At 39.4% G+C, this 17,394-nt stretch overlaps 1 protein-coding gene across 3 annotated transcripts in view; it reads left to right on the top strand.

The window, feature by feature from the left end:
• Positions 1-17,394, top strand: part of LOC127410838 (heat shock 70 kDa protein 12A-like) — a 67,828-nt gene that overhangs the window by 20,442 nt on the left and 29,992 nt on the right. For all 3 annotated transcript variants that reach the window (XM_051646043.1, XM_051646041.1, XM_051646042.1), the window contains exons 2-6: positions 9,878-9,954; positions 10,719-10,846; positions 14,580-14,766; positions 15,194-15,298; positions 15,518-15,634. In XM_051646043.1, the coding sequence (XP_051502003.1) occupies positions 9,878-9,954; positions 10,719-10,846; positions 14,580-14,766; positions 15,194-15,298; positions 15,518-15,634 (614 nt within the window). The remainder of the gene's footprint in view (positions 1-9,877; positions 9,955-10,718; positions 10,847-14,579; positions 14,767-15,193; positions 15,299-15,517; positions 15,635-17,394) is intronic.

Raw genomic sequence — 17,394 nt, 5'->3', positions numbered from 1 at the left:
ATGAGTTTGCTAAAAAATGCTGACTTGGCAGATTTTTGTGCCTGTCTGTATCTCCAGACACTATCCTTCCATGCACCGCGAAATACTTCTAATTTTGTATTCTTCCACTTGCGCTCCATTTACCGAGCTGCTCTCTTGAGAGCATGAGTGTGATCATTGTACCATAGTGCGGGGATTTTGTCTTTCATTTTCTTTAATCGAAGGGGGCGACACTATCAAGAGTGCTAGAGCAGACTGTATTTATATTTTCTGTTATTTCATCAAGTTCTTCTAGAATTTGGGGCTTATTGAGTGTATGAAATAGATCTGGAAGATTATTAGTGAAGCTATCCTTTGTGGTCGAAAAATAGTTCTACCTGAAAAATAGCGTGGTGTAGATTGAGTAACATTAGCTGATCGCAGCATACAAGCTCTGCGGAAGAATTTCTATAGTATCAACTTCAACTCCATATGACAGAATTACATCTAGTGTATGATTATGGCGATGAGTTGGTCCTGTCACATTTTCTCTGACTCCAAGAGAGTTGAGAATATCGATAAATGCTAATCACAATGTGTCATTTTCATTATCTATGTGAATGTTGAAGTCACCATTAAAGCTCTATCTGCAGTAACTACAAGATCTGATAAAATAAATTAGCAAATTCACCAAGGAAATCAGAAAAAGGCCTGGGTGATCTATATACTGTGGGGCAAAAGATATCTGACGGTGTCACATTAAGCATTATTAGTTCAAAAGACTTAAACTTATATCCTGTCCTCTGAGTAACACCAAAAACTTCACTGAATATTGTAGCAACACCTCCTCCTCGACCCTTCAGATGAGGCTTATGTTTATAACAATAACCTTGGGGATTAGATTCATTTAAACTAATATATTCATCCGGTTTAAGCCAGGTTTCGGTCAAACAGAGTGCATCCAAAGTATGATCTCTAATAATTTCATTTACAATTAGTGCTTTGGTAGAAAGAGATCTAATATTTAGTAGCCCTACCTTCATATGATGTTTATCTTTAATAATTTTTGTATTTTTGTATTTATTTTCAAGTGTGACCTTAATCAAATTTTTTCCTAATGATTTAGTGAGAGTTTTGTGTTTGGTAGTTCGGGGAACAGACACAGTCTCTATGTGATATCTAGGTGATACAGTCTGTATGAGTTTGTGACCTGTGTGACGTCTCAAGGCAGCTAGCAGACGTTCGGATTAACCAGTTTGTCTGCATCTTGACCTGGTCCCCAGTTAGTCAGATACTATCATTATTAAGACTATGAGCCAAATTACTAGAGAGGAGAGCGGCACCTTCCCTGGAGGGATGGAGTCTGTCTCTCTTTAGCAGGTCAGGTCTACCCCAAAAACTCCTGCAATTGTCTATATATCCTATGCTATTCTCCAGACACCATTCAGACATCCAGCCATTCAGTGACACTAATCTACTCTAAACCTCACCACCACGACGAACAGGGAGGGGGCCAGAGCATATTACAGTGTCTGACATAGTTTTTGCAATTTCACACACCTCTTTGTCATTAATGCCGACATGAATAAAAATTTTAGAAAATTTATGTTTAGCATTAGCCAGCACTTGTAAATTTGATCTGATGCCGCCAAGACGTCACCCAAATGCCCTGCTGCGGGGGCTCTAGAGCTAACCACTGACCTTCACTAGCATTCGGATGCTTGTCTCTAACTCATTAAACTTCTCCATCAGCCTGACTAATTCCTTACATTTATCACATGTGAATCCCTCACTGCTGACGGAAGAAGCTATAGTAAACATGTGACATGCAATGCAGGAAGAAATAACATGAGCGGATGCCATGACTTACCGCAATTGTTTGTTATTGTTGGTTGTTCCTGAGTGGTGAGGGTTTGAGATCGATGTGAATCCCTCATGCAATTGTTTGTTGTTATGGTTGTTCTTGATAAGCGGTGCTTTGAGATCGATGCAATAATCCGTGTAACACAGAGGAGAAAAACGGGTGCGTGCTATAAAATGTTAATCGCGATACAAATAAAAAGCAGATGCACGTGGAAAATGCACACAGTTGAATTGCAATAAGAGAATAATGCGGGAGAAAACCAGATGTGTGCTGAAAAATGGCAAATGTTAAGGATTAAAAGCTGAAAACAGATAGATAAGCGAGCAGGCTACAAACAGACTCGAGCTAGGTGCCAGCAGCAACAGGTAAAATACATACAGATGAAACAGTAGAAAAGTGGAAAAACCTGAAACATGCGGTAAAATGACAAAGGATAAAACGATGAACGTATAAGAATAAGATTAAGCAGTGCTAAGCAGGCTACAAACTCTCATGCAGTGTGCCGTCAGCAACAGGAACAGCCATCGAACACTGCCCCAGCCTGTGTTGGATGCATCTGTGGTCATCACTTTTCTTCCGAAAATTTGACCCAGCATAACACCCTGTTGATAGAAGGCTGGCGCCGTCCATGGTGCTAGAGCAGCCAGACAGCAGCGAGTCACCACGATGCGCATGCGCCCGAGGCTCCTGGCGCGATGTGGAACGTGTTGCTTGAGCCAGTACAGGAGAGGTCTTTGAATTGATACGCAATTCCCTCGAACACGAATCTCAAAAACCGTCTGTGACATGGTGCAGTTGGTACATGAAAGTACACGTCCCTCAGATCTATTGACGCAAACCAGTCCTGAGGACGGATGTGCGATAAGATCTGTTTCTGAGTTTATATTTAACTTCATGAGCGTGCGATTCAAGTGTCTCAGATCTAGAATGGGCCGAAGTCCGCCGTCTTTCTTCGGAACAAGAAAATGATGGCTGTAAACCCCGCTGTGTGTGTTGCAATCTGGGAGAGTATCGCTTTTTTTGCGAGGAGACTGTGAATCTCTGCGCGCAACACCGGCGGATCCTGTGGTCAGACCACAGATTGCAAAACATCGGTGAAGCGAGGTGTGGCAGTGGAGGGCGTGGTCAAGCAGCACTCCGGAGAGAGAGAAAGCGGTAAGGGCGCTTACACCTGAGCTAGAGTATGTCTAACACCTGTCTCTAATTTCAGTGAGCACGAGGAGAGCGGCATAAAAGAGCCACACCGCCAGCAGACGGGGAGAGAGACTGGCGCAAGGAAGGCTACGGTGCTACATGTTGTTAGGTTGATAATGTAATGAAGTGGAAGTGCGTGATTAAATATTTGCTTGTGAAGCTGTCGAGTGTGTGGAACTGTAAGCGTCAGGGTGCACAATTAAACGCCTACCTGAACCAGGAAATCTTGCTTCTCGCCTCCTCTTTTCCACTGAGAAGTGTTACACGAGGTGACCGGTGTACAAACTGAATCGTATAACCATGCTCAATCATTTTTAACACCCAGTCTGACACGCCCGTGAGGGCTCGCCATGCGTTCGCGCAGCGTGACAGCAGGCTTATTGATTCACTCGCTATAGGAGATAGAGCGCTGCTCACCACAGGGATGCGGTTGAGCATAATGTGTGGGGTGTATGATTGGTGAAGAGGAAATGGCCCTTTTTATGAGAACGTGTGAGCATCCCTTGTTTGTACAATGGGCACTTTTTTTCTCTTTTGTGAGATCGTTCTCAATTTGAGTAATGCACACAGAAGCAACATTTTGAACAACGTCCCATTCCCGATTAACAGTATTGGGGAAGAGGGGAGAAACACTGTGTGTCTCGAATCAAGCCTTCTTTGTCTCTGGGCTGTGAATAACGGCAAGCTCTGGGCTCCTCTTCATGAGGCTGGGCATGTCAGGAACTTTTCTGCTGCCCGGCTGGGGGTTTTCCATCTGCGCATTTTACGCCAGGTGCTTACGTTTGGGCAACGGTTTATGTAGCTTCACAGATGGCTCCGTAGTAGATTTTGGCTGCGCTGGGGTAGCGAGAGATGGATCCTTTGCCGGGCACTGACCGGAATTAGATCAGGAGCGTGTCGGGGAAGAAGTGTTACTTCTCTTTGGCAGAAAGTGTTTCATTGCTTGAGAGTGCTTTTGCGCCACGATTAAACACTCTGAAAAGCCTTCCACGGTGTTGCCAAAGAGACCATTGGGTGACCCTGGTGTTGAGGAGGGTGGCTTTCTCTGCGTCACGCATCTCCGTGAGAGTTAGCCAAATATGCAAATATGAATAAAGCTCATTGCTTTGCCGATAGCCTTAGTGGTAGCTTTCGTGGCTCGCAGGGCCAAATCTGCCAGTTCTCAGGGTGTCTGAAACAGTTCACAATGGCTTTCCAATGATCAAAATATATTAGTAAAATGTATTAAATGTCCAATTGTCTTTGATAAACTGTGAAAGATGACAGAATGATATGTTGAAGTTGCACTTAATGGACTTAAGGTAGCTTCAAAGCTCTCGTTAATTTACGTTTTTATGAACTACTTAGATGATGATGCTTTTGGGAAACGCGCCTTAGAGATTAAGTCCTACTTAAGTGCTACTAAAGTTCTACTTAGTGCTTTGGGAAACCCAGCCCCTTACAGACTCCAGCCCCTTACAGGGTGGGGCGGGGTTAGGGTATCTGCTGCCTGCCAGGAAAAAAACCATGGCCCCTATGTACATTGGGCTGCATTAACATGAACACAGAAGCCGTGTTCTCCAACAGTAATCGCTTGTGTTAAAAAACGCTTTCTCTTAACAGCCTTTAAGCACTTAATGGCTGCATTTGCATTTGCATGACATTTCACAAAGGCTTTCTGTAAAACCCCGAATAAGACTTTTTTTTTTTTTTACGCATGTAAACGTGATCAAAATCTTGACAGATTGAAAGATATATATGGAATAAAATGTATAGAAGCCACAGCGAAGTGAAATTATGTCCACACGGCAAACTAACAAGGATCTATGCTTCTAACCACAGGTAAAGGTTTGTAGTTCCATCCAATTTGTGATGCTGGAACTATGGTTTTGGGAAATTCCAAATCGTTGAACTATGTTGGTAACGATATAACTTCCGACCATAGCTGGCTAACAAGGTGTAACGGGTAAAAGATGGGCAAGAAGGAGGTGGGAAATGGCAGAACAATCAATATAAACTTTAATGGCATAAACTCAACTTAAAACAACATAAAACACATAGACGCGCGCGCACACACACACACACACACACACACACACACACACACACAGCGGCCGCATGTGTCTCTCTCGAACTGGCGTCTCCGGCTCCCCTTTATCCCTCTCTCCCGCTCGTCCTCGTCACACAATGCTTTTGGGAAATGCACCCCTGGATGGTTGCTAGGGTGTTGCAAGGTGGTTGCTTACTGGCACTAGTCAAGAGAGTCCATTTCCCAAGTCTCTATGATATTCGGATCCCTAAATATGGCACAAGTCCCTCCTTTAATGTAATCTAAATGATATTTTATTGTCTGCAAAATGAAAAACATAAGTCTGACTTGGAAAGTTAATAGCACACCTCTCTCTAACAAGCTACGTGATTTGATGTAGCAAAAATGTAGGGCAAGTTATGGGTTATGTGTTTGTTAAAATCCCCAACCTAAGAATGAGCAATAATAATGGCCTTACAAGAATCTACAGTGGTGTGTTGATAGTATAATAGCATACACCACTAACAATAAAAAATAAAAAAAACATGATCTTTCCATTTGAGCCCACCTTGTAAGCTCAAGTCAGTTTTGCATCATCATCTAGCAGAGCTTACACAGCTCCAATTGACTGACACAGCTGATGAGTTCACAGGGAGCTCTGTTCTCTCAACTAAACTAGTTTAATATTGCACATGGAATGCAGTTCTGTTGTGTAGATGGGTGCTGGTTTCAGTTCTATTTAGTGCTGCAAAAATCAGTTCTCTCTCTTTCTCTGTGATTATGTATCATGTCTCTGAGGTTGTATGATGGTATAGATTTAGAAAGACAGCTCTCTCTCTCTACTATCTATTTGGGCTGAGATTTGATGTAAGTCATATGCAGCGGCGCCTGCAGCCGAAGGCACTGTGCGTACCTTGACGGATTGCTTATTGGTGTTATTATTATTTAGCATGCCACTATCAAAGGCAAGGGCATGGGATCAGTTACCAGGGAACACTTATACTGATAAAAATGTACAACTTGAATGCACAATAATTTGCTTCCATAATAATCAATGGAGCTGTCTACACTGGAAGTACCAGTAACTTTTTACTGTGAACTGTATTTGTTATAGGTTTCTGTGCTTACCCTGACATGCATTCCTGCAGGTTTCCCTGGTAATATGCCCACTTCTACACAATCTAAAAAACATTTGTTGTACTATGTATGATAAATGGCTTATGGTAGGGGGAGACTTATGTTGAAACACTCGCCTCTTGTCTGTTGTCTTGGCAAATGTAATGGGAGTTTATGTGCTCTGTAAACCCTCTAATTATTCTCCAACTTCACATTCCAGAATTAAAAGAGTAGAGGAACTCCTACAGACACAGTCTTTCAAATTCAACTGATATTTCAAACGAGTCTGAAACCTGTAGGATATTAGAGGGTGAACAAGTGGGAGAGACAGAAAGAAAGAGACTAATAACATTGCACCAGTCACAGCTGTTGTGTGGCTCCTCTCACCCACTGTGTGTGGGATGTGTGTTTGTGGATGAATGTGAGTGTTTATTTGTGTGTTTTTGTGTGAGTTTGTGTGAGTGAACGGAGCCAGCTGGACTCATTGAGTGTGAGTTAGAGGACATCCTGGCTGCGTTTGGTTTTTGGCATTTTTTATGCTGCGTCTCTGAATGAAGCTTCACAAACACGTGAACTGGAGCAGTGCTGCCCTGTCAATGGCCTCTCTTTGAAGGGGCTTTTCGCAGTGGCTGTTTGCGGCTTGTAAAGGATGCATCGAGCTGGAGTATTTGACTAAGCTCTGTGTGCTGCTAAACTATAGCTTTGGCCTAAAACTCAGTTCTCATTGTAAACTTCCTGTGAGGATACTGCCTAATATTGTTTACAAAAAAAAAAAACTTGTTACATTATATTGCTCGAGATTAAAAATGCTTGAGTTAAGCACACTTTTCCCTTGTAGTGATATATATCTTTGGTTTCACTTACCAGAGAATTCTCAACTTGATATTTTGATATCAAGATATTTGCTTTTGTAAATCTCTGCATTTGGCTATTATTTTTGGATAACTTTCAAGCCAAGCTTACAGAGTTAGCTGATATTTGTCTCAGATATATTGAGATTGATTAAAACTGTGAAAAATACATTTAATTCATAATGGATCACACACACACACACACACACACACACACACACACACACACACACACAAAATCTTGAATATGTGGTCAAACTGTCCTCCATTTTTTTAGAAACCAGTGTTGGAAAACCATTTGATGAAAAGCGACCAGTCTAACACTAATATTTGCTTTTTCCAATTTTTTTTTTTTTTTTTAAACTTTTGTCTGGGGAAATGAGCTATGAAACCTCATAGGAAGTAAAAATTCTGTGGGGGAAAAAATAAAAAGAAGAAAGGGATACAACCTCAAAAATGGCAAACAAAAATGCTTTTTAAGCATGGCAGAAAAAGCCATAGCTTCTCTTATGGATATCTAATTATTAAACACACACACACACACACACACACACACACACACACACACACACACACAAACAAACAAGAAAGTAACATTTATGACTGATATTTCAAGTTGATTGTGGCAAGTCATAACCTTTTCTTCATATTTAAAAAATTATCTCAGATCTCGGGTTTTCTCACTCACTCTGACTAAAATCTATTTCAATTCTGCATATTTTATAGATAATAGATTCCAGACCCAAGACTGCTTTTAGTCAAATATCTTTTGTGAGTGCACGTCAGTGGTCCATATGTCTCTCTACTCTATTATTTCTGTGTAAGAGGCTGCTTGGAATTCCTCTGAATTTGTAATTCCACAGAGGAGGTATGACCTCTGACTCCTGCTTCCTGTCAGAATTTTGTATAACATTCCAGGACAGAGCTTGAACACAGTTTATTCACTCCCGTTCTCTTGGGGATGAGAGGAGGGGGTGAAAACAGGAAACCTTACTTTTTCACTTCTCTCCATCCTCTGAATTCTGCCTGTTTATTTTCACTGCTTGGATAAAAGCATGTAAAATGTTTAGCTTGTGTGCTTACCTTATTGAGAGTATTTTGTGTTCTATGGTTGTTCTGTTTTTTGTTCTTCATAAACCTTTTTTTTTTTTTTTTTTTTTTTTAATGGGCAACAAACTTGAAGTCTTTTATAAGACTTACTCTATTTTTGTATTTATTGTGTCAGTATTGTGTTAAAAAAACTCATTATTTCTGAAGTAAAAGAATCAATCTTTATTGTTGACAACCATTTTTGATACATGAATGAAGGTCAGGCCTGTTTGCAGATAAATTCAGTGTCATGAATGCTTATGTATTGTGTAAATAAGTCTTTAAAACAGCAGGAAAATAAACATGTAATACACAATCAATGCCCTAATCAAGAATCTTTCAAACAGCTGCCAGGGAAACTGTTGCCATTGCCTTTGTTTAATTACCCCAACGCACAGTACAGGTCCCAGTACAGTGATCCATGTTGCCATGTGAACAAACTTAAGTTCCTTTAACCCACAAATCTATTCGCTGAAAAATATGAAAAGATGTTCAAGTGTGTGTTTTTGTGAGTAACATTTTTTTCATTTAGGCATTTATCATTATGGACAATCATTTTACTCCTTCAGTGTTGATTTGGATGTTCCATTGTCCCATTTTAAAATCAAGCTCGGTAGCTGGAAGCGGAGTGTATCGGTGAGTGGTTGAAATGAAGTGTGAGCCGCAGGTAGCCAGTCACTCAACCCGTAATTACTCGCTGAAGAGCTCTGCACTCTTTCTGTTCACTCTCGCTCGCAGTATGGGGTAAAGGCAGGAAAAAAGGATGAGCGCTCAGAAAAACGCGGCGTCCCGTGGTGTGCCATACCCGGGCACTCGTTTAGTGTTCAGGGTCCGCCACGTCCGAGTGTTTTAGTGAAGCTATTAGGCCCGGCTAATGAGGATGATGGGAATGGACAAATACAACCTCTAATTCGATTCAAATGTCAGTGTTTAGGGGAGCAGCTGTTGCTGTAGTATTCTAAAGCTCAAAGGATTTTATGATTTTATGACCAAATAATGTAAAATGTGAGACATAAGCAATGTTATAAAAAGTACGGCTAAATGAGTGGTCTTTCAGACAAATTCACTGAACATTAATTGAGGCTTTTACGTCTAGTTCTGTCTATAAATTATTTTCAGGAAAGATTTATTGCTGATGGTGCCATTTAGCCCTGGTCTCCATCTGACCATGAAACATAGCTATAGAATGCTAAGGTTTAGGCACCGTTGATGCGTTGCCATACAGAAATGTACCATAGCAACTATAGTTTCCGCCAAAATACCATAGTTACTACAGTAAAATAGTTATTACAGTAAAAATGTGTTTGGCCACCACTATAGTAGTACAATAATTTTTACAGTAATAACAATAACTTTAGTTACTGCTGCATATTGGTAGAACATGTGTTTACCAAATGTTTGTGCAGGCTTTTTCAACTTTCATGTTTTGTGAAGTGGTATCCTAATGCTCCTCCTTGGTGATCTACTCAACTTTCAAATAGCCTTGCTTTTGGTTTGCTTTGAGCCTTTTTAGGCATTTTTAAACATGTTCAAATGACCCAACATAAAACTGTCAAATATTCATACATCAGAACTGCCTGAAATAATTAAATTCAGAACCTTTTTAATGAAACATCAGAATATACCCTGACATTCCAACACATTTTGTTCAGAAGTCCTTTGCAATACATGAACTGATGCCATTATCTCTGCAAATAAGGTCAGTTATGAATTAGTTTACATTTAAGGTAAGGATTTGGGTCATGGCTATTTTCTTTGTGTGTCTCTCTCTCATTCTCACTTTCTTTAACGTTGCAGATGCAATGGCCACTCCATCTCCAGCCAAGAGTATGGGAGACCCAGGCATCACACCACTCTCCCCCACACACACCCTGGTGAGCTCTGCTTTCTTTATAGCCAACACAACGTTGCTCATTACTAGGGATGCACCGATACCACTTTTTCTCTTCCGATTCCGATACCGAAATCTCAGTATCGGCCGATACCGATCCCGATCCAATACCAGTGTTGGTTTTTTTTGAATAATCAGTTTAGAATATCTTTACATTATTGTGTGGAACTAATTGGGTGTACTCTTTAATATGTAAAGAAACACAAACCTCTAACTACACATTATTTCAATATAAATGTATAGCTTCACTATCGTGCTGGCGCTGCGCGTGCATACTATATATTTACTTATTAAACACAGCCTATTGCGATTCACAGAGCTATCACACGTCTTCAAGTGGCTTTGAATAAAATGTAAATGCAAAATAAAATGCAAATGAGTCACATGAACTACTTTAATGGTGTTTTTATGGTTCTTTTATGCCATTTTTGGAGCTTGACAGTAACAAACATGACTAAACACAGTATTGGATTTGGATCGGGCTCGTCGGACCGATACCCGATCCATCTAAAACTTCAGTATCGGAGCCAATACCGATCCAGGTATCGGATCGATGCATCCCTACTCATTACATGAAGGAAATGTCCGACGTGCAAATGAGGCCTTAATGGATCATCTTATTTACAGTGAGCTGTAATTTCTTACAACAATTGTATTGACTGACATCTATTTAACAGCTCCTCCCTTGTCTTTCTCGTTCCCCCATTCTCTCTATTTCTCTTTCTCATCCCTCTTTTCCATCTACAGAAGGACTCGGAACAGAATGAGCCCCCGAGACACCACTATGTGGTGGTGGTGGCCATTGACTTCGGCACCACCTCCAGTGGCTACGCATATGCCTTCACTAAAGAACCGGAGTGCATTCACACAATGAGGTGAGACAAAAGGGGTAGAGAGAGATAGTGAGAGAGGGGGCGAAAGGAAGTGTACACTCGAAGGAAGAGCTGAGATGAGATATAATCTTCAGATTTTTTTTTTTCAGCACTGATTTGGGGGCCGTTCCGCAGAATACTTTTAAAGATGAAGTGCATAATTTTTGTGCCACTAGCGGCACCAAACAGAATTGCAAAAATAACAGCTGTTTTCAAACAAGTTTCCCAAACACTCTCCTTTCCTGCCATTAGTCGTAAAAATAGATAGTTCCATCCCAATCTCACACCATTGGTTGAGCCTATGTCAAGCTGTGGTCTGGAGGCTCAAACAAACATTTTTATGTTAGATTTTTATGCTGTCAGTTTAACATTTCGTGCTGCTGATTGTGTCCAAAAGGAACAATCTTACATTTTTATTACCAAAAGAAAAGAAAATTTAATTGTTTTAATTTTTTGCTTTGAAATTCTTACTTTAGGCCAATCAAATCTTTCTGTGCCAGGGTTAATTTTTTTTAGTCCAATGTAAATTCATGTTGTGGTTCTGTCTGATATTCACATAGCTCTCAGATTAAGCCATTACAAATCTGAAATCTGATATATCACAAAAGATTATATAAAAATGTATAGGCCTATATAAAATGATATAAAAAAAAGTCACATACTTAAACATACAGTATATGCAACGACATATATTTCAAAATACCAAAAAAATTACTGTTTTCATATATTTAACATATTTTCCTAAATCATAATTTATTATAATCTAATTTGAATTGGCTGTGTAGCCTACATATATGCCCAAATAAATGAACTATAGTTTATGCTGTATGTAAATTGCCTTATATCAGATTTCTTTTTGGGAAGACATTTGAAATACCTTTTATCTTATGTTAGTAAGCATACAAAACTTTTATTTTTGTATGTTCAGATATATTCAATCAAGTCAAATCGAAGATTCATCATGTTTATGCATTGTATGATAATTATTATTATTTTTACATTGCTTCAAAAGCAATACCTTGGCATACAATAATACAGCCACAAGCATTTTTCATGAAAGTTTTATCTGTTCGCCTATTATTGTTTTTTATAGTCACCTTATTTTTGGATCATTAGTCATCTTCTCACTGGCCCATCACTTGGCTTCTGTAGAGATTAATGGGTAGTTCACCCAAAAAATTTATATTCTCTCATCATACTCAACCTCATTCCATCCCAGATGTGTATGACTTTCTTTCTTCAGCAGAACACAAAGTTTTTTTGAATAATATTTTAGCTCTTTAGGTCCACACAATGCAAGTGAATGGTGACCAGAATGCAGAAGTTCCAAAAAGCACATAAAGGCAGCATTAAAGTAATCCATACGACTCCACTTCTGAAGATATGGATTTAACCACTGGAATCGTATAGATTACTTTTGTGCTGCCTTTATGTCCTTATTGGACCTTCTGAGTTCTGGTCACCATTCACTTGCATTGTATGGACCTACAGAGCTGAGATATTCTTCTAAATATCTTCCTTTTAACATCTATTAGCATGACAGGTTGTGTCTCTGTTTCAGTCAAAGTCACAGTCATCTTTCTCCCTGGCCACTTTAAAACTAATTTGGTATAGAAGTCCCAGTGCTTGCACTGGTCAGAACTTTGCAAACTTGTACATGTTACTACTGGTGTATGAATGTAAAGCCACAGCTGCTCTGTGACCCTGACCTGACCTACTTGGTCATTTGACCGTTCAGCTCAGAGGTGAACTCACCCGAGTACCAACTGAGCAGAGCCAACACATGTTTCCCTCCCAAACATTAATTTAAGGCTTCAGACTCATTAGCATAGGATTTTATTACACAAGTACATCTGTAGAGGGCATCCTCATAATTGACACATTTAAATAAGAAAGACTGTTGAAATCTAAATGTAAATTCTGCTGTTAGTTTTCCATTGACACATGAAGGCCATTACGTATACAGATATACTTAGCTTTGATGATCAACCCAGTTTGTTTTTTTATTGTAATTTATAATTATAATAATTTTACTATACATTGGTAATACATTTCAGTTGTAATTTCTTAAGGCTTTTAATTTGACTCCTGATTTTATTTAGAAAGTCCGGCGCTGAGCGCTCCAGGAAGTCTGTGTTTGAGTGTTTGTTTGTAGGCTAATTCACAGTAGTGTAATACACTTCTCATTCAACGTCTGGTAAAATGCTTGTCTGGTGCCATTCTCAATGCATATTATAGGCGGACCGAACTATTGATCATCTACATCTGAGATGGAGTTTGTGTGGAGCTATCACATATTGCACTGAGCAGTGCATCACGAACCTCTGTGCATATTTATGTGTGTGTGTCGGCAGAGCGGCGCTCGGCAGTAAAGCCTGGTGCCAGAGACTACTTAGCTATGCATGCTGACAGTACATTTATTATTAAACACAGCCTTTTGCCATTCACAAAGCTTTTGGATGACTGTAAGAGCCTGAATAAAATGCACGAGTTATATGGACTACTTTAATGGTGATTTGAAGGTTATTTATGTCATTTGTTGAGCTTGACAGTAACGTCAATGACCAACATGCGGTATTGGATTTGGATCGGGCTCGTTGGACCAATAACCGATCTGGGTGAAAACGTCAGTATTGGACCCAATACCGATCCAGGTATCGGATTGGTGCCATCCCTAATATTATTTGTGGTTTGACTGCTGCTACAACTTCACACACACACACACACACACACACACACACACACACACACACACACACACACACACACACACACACACACACACACACACACACACACACAACAACACAAATAGCCCAAGCCCTGTGCGATTATTTGGCTTGGACTCAAAGTCTAGTCCCTAAATTTTTACATAAACACAGTGTCTCTTGTAAAAACTCACAAATCTCTTTCACTAAGTCTTTTAGAGTCTGGAAGGCGGCTGCTTTGAGTCTGTTAAGAGGAGATCAAATGATTGACAACAGTATGTCCTGAATCCACAGTATCCCCAAGTCATTTTTTAGTTTGCTTGTAGAGAATGAAATTATTAACTCTGATAAGCTGAAACCTTATGGACTATTACATTCTGCATTTTGGTAAGTTCATCACCGTTTTAGAATTGCACAACTATTTAGAAAAATACAAACATGTTATGGAGTTTTTCTTTAATATTATGTTAATTTTAAGCAAGAATGTAACCATATATTCAAGATTGGATGTGAAATGTGTTCTGTGGCATTCAGGCACTCTGCAGTCAGACACTATGCTCTGTTTGGAACTGAGCTTCTTTGCCCTGGAAGTAAAACTCATTAATATTTAAAACCCCTCTGTCTCTGTAAACAGCTTGTGCTGGTTTTTATGGCTACCTCAATGTGGATAGTGAGTATGATGATGATGATAGGGCGGGTTATGGGATATTATAGGTCATCTTAGGTCAGTTCTATCATAATTAGGAAAAAAGTGACAAGCTACATTATTTCCAAATTCTGCCTTATTAGATATTTTTAGATGGTATATACAGTATCTCACTATTTCTGTACCACACGCATACACACACATGGTAACAGAAAAGCATTCATGTATTGCATTTTATGTTTATTTTTTAGATATTTGTAAATATTACCTCATCAATTTTCTTCTCTAATGATTTCATTTAGTTTTTTGGAAACGGAATGAGTGAACAATTAGTTTAGTAATGCAGTTGGAAAGTGATTGGTTGATTTACCTCTGTTGCTAGGCGTTGGGAGGGTGGAGACCCAGGTGTATCCAATCAGAAAACACCCACCACCATTCTACTGACTCCAGACAGGAAGTTCCACAGTTTTGGTTATGCAGCAAGAGATTTCTACCACGACCTGGATCCCACCGAGTCTAAACAGTGGCTCTACTTGGAGAAGTTTAAAATGAAACTACACACCACTGCTGTAAGGACACTCTTACACATAAACTATGTTGATTTTTAGAAGAGGGGACACTGAGTGACCTCAGCTTCCCAGCACACACACCCATCCAGGGAAATGCTGATGATAATTGTTAGAACATAGCCTCCTCATGAAATATTCTTCTACCTGATATTGCAGGGAGTTATTGTAAATTTTATCTGGCTGCTGCATATCTTATAATAGAGAAAACCTTTCAAAGATCAAAATGAGCCATCATCATAAGACTCATTACACTGTGCACATTAATTACTGGATAATAAATCAGAGCTTCAAGAAACTGAAATGGGTCTTGTATCTTTAGACTCTGGTTTAGTTTTCCTTATTGAGTGAACACTGTATTAAGTTGTGCAGTAAACCTCAAATTATAGTTGGTTTTTGAGAGGTGTTTTTGTCATTTTATTTTCTCCAGAATTTGTCAATCGACACGGATTTGCATGCGGCCAATGGGAAAAGGGTGAAAGCTCTGGATATATTTGCTTATGCGCTGGCATTTTTTAAGGAGCAGGCTCTTAAGGTATGTCTTAAAACCTCATACTGTATGATCATCTTTTTTACATGATTACATTCTGACTTCAAATATTCAATCAGAATCTTAATGAACAGGTTCTTGCATAAAACTCATCAGTGTGTCTTTTTCTAATTGTTTTTTGTCTGTGCCTCAAAAGCATGTTAAAGTGACACAATAGGTGATGTAAAATGCCTCCCTCTGATGATGGTTTGTGATTGGTTACAGGAGCTGAGTGACCAAGCAGGGGCGGAGTTTGATAATGCTGACGTCAGATGGGTTATCACTGTACCGGCCATCTGGAAGATGCCAGCCAAGCAGTTTATGAGAGAGGCAGCATATAAGGTGCACAGTTTGTGTCTTTCTTTCCACTACATTTATTCTTTCTCTCTTTTCATTGACACCCATATGCACAAAATCCACACACACCTGTCTAACTATGATTAATGTGCAGATTGGTCTTTGTTGTGTATGTGTGTGTGTGTATATGTATATTGTGTATACAATAATCATCTTCTAAAGTGTCATATTCATACTTCCAGCACCCAGGGTGATGATAGACTTTTATTACATCTAAATTAGATTTTTAAACAGCTTTCCCTTACATAGAAAGATTATAGTCCGCCACTGGCCATTTGTCACACAAGTTTGACGGATGGGGTGTACAAATCCCTGGTGGCAATTTTAGGTACTGCAGTATTGAGATGTAGTGTGAGTATCCCCTATTGTTAGCTCAATGGTTAGGTTGCAATATATAGAGAGAGAGAGAGAGAGGGAGGGGTCGAGAGGGCTATTTTACTGGCATATGAGTTCATGAGCAGATACAGAGAGAAAGGAAGAGAAAAATAACGTACAAAATATGTTTGTTTGTTTTTTTGTTTTGTTTTTTGTCCAAGTCTGTTTGCTTTGAGGCAATCTACATGCTAGTGTACTCCTAAAAGTTGATAAATTACGCAGTCATATCCATTTACATTTTCTGTCCTTCTCTACCAGGAAAACAGACCAAAAATTATTAATGACTCATCTAGCACTCACAGGAATATACAAATTTTCATCCAAGGAAATGCTCTTTAGCTATTGCAATGACTAGCAATAGCAAAACATGGCTATGACATAAACTAAAGGCTATTGGTTATTTTAAAAAAGGGACAAGCCCTTTGATTTGTCCTGAATTCCTGTTTCAATAGAAAATACACCAACACAGGAAAGACAGCTGCACTTGTTGAGTCATTTCATGGGTTTTTAAGACGGATACAGAAGCAGATCAGGGAAATGAAAATGTAGAGTAGAAAGGAAAAGTAGAGGGATTACCGGAAAAGGAAAAAGGCAAGTTGAGAGAAAAGGAGACGGTGATCTCACCCCTTAGATACAACCTCTGTTTCTCTCGTTTTCACTCTCTCTTTCTCTCTCTCTCACACACACACACATAGTGGAATTGTATCACTGACACACTGTGGGCGTGTTTGTCTTTGGAACAGATGGCATGATTATGTATGTGAGTATGTGTGTTCTGATCTGTTGAAAAATGGCCAGTGTGCGTGTGCGCTTGCGGCATATATCCTGGATTAATGAGATTATGAGACACAGGTCAATAAAAACAGAAAGCAGACAGGATGAAAACCAAAAACAGAGAAAGAATTGAGAGAGAAAACCAGAAAGAACCAGAAAGACTATGACAGCAGTTATGAAACATAAACTAGTTAAAAGAATATTCGAGGTTCAATACAAGTTAAAGGGTAAATTCACCCAAAAATGAAAATTATCTTATTATTTACTCACCCACATGCCATCCCAGATGTGTATGACTTTCTTTCTTCAGCAGAACACAAATTAAGATATTGAGAAGAATATCTCAGCTCTGTTGGTCCTCACAATGCAACTTATGGACTTAAATATTGATTTGTTTCACACCACACCTACTGTATCATATCGCTTCAGAAGATATGGATTTAACCACTGGATTTTTATGGATTACTTTTATACTCCATTTTGGGTCTTCAAAGTCCTGGTCAACATTCACTTCTATTGTAAGGACCAACAGAGCTGAGATATTACTTTAAAAATCTTTGTTAGTGTTTTGCAGAAGAAAGAAAGTCATCTAGATC

The sequence above is a fragment of the Myxocyprinus asiaticus genome, chromosome 20 (genome assembly GCF_019703515.2).
Source record: "Myxocyprinus asiaticus isolate MX2 ecotype Aquarium Trade chromosome 20, UBuf_Myxa_2, whole genome shotgun sequence".
Lineage (NCBI taxonomy): Eukaryota > Metazoa > Chordata > Actinopteri > Cypriniformes > Catostomidae > Myxocyprinus > Myxocyprinus asiaticus.
This window is presented reverse-complemented; position numbering and strand designations above follow the sequence as displayed.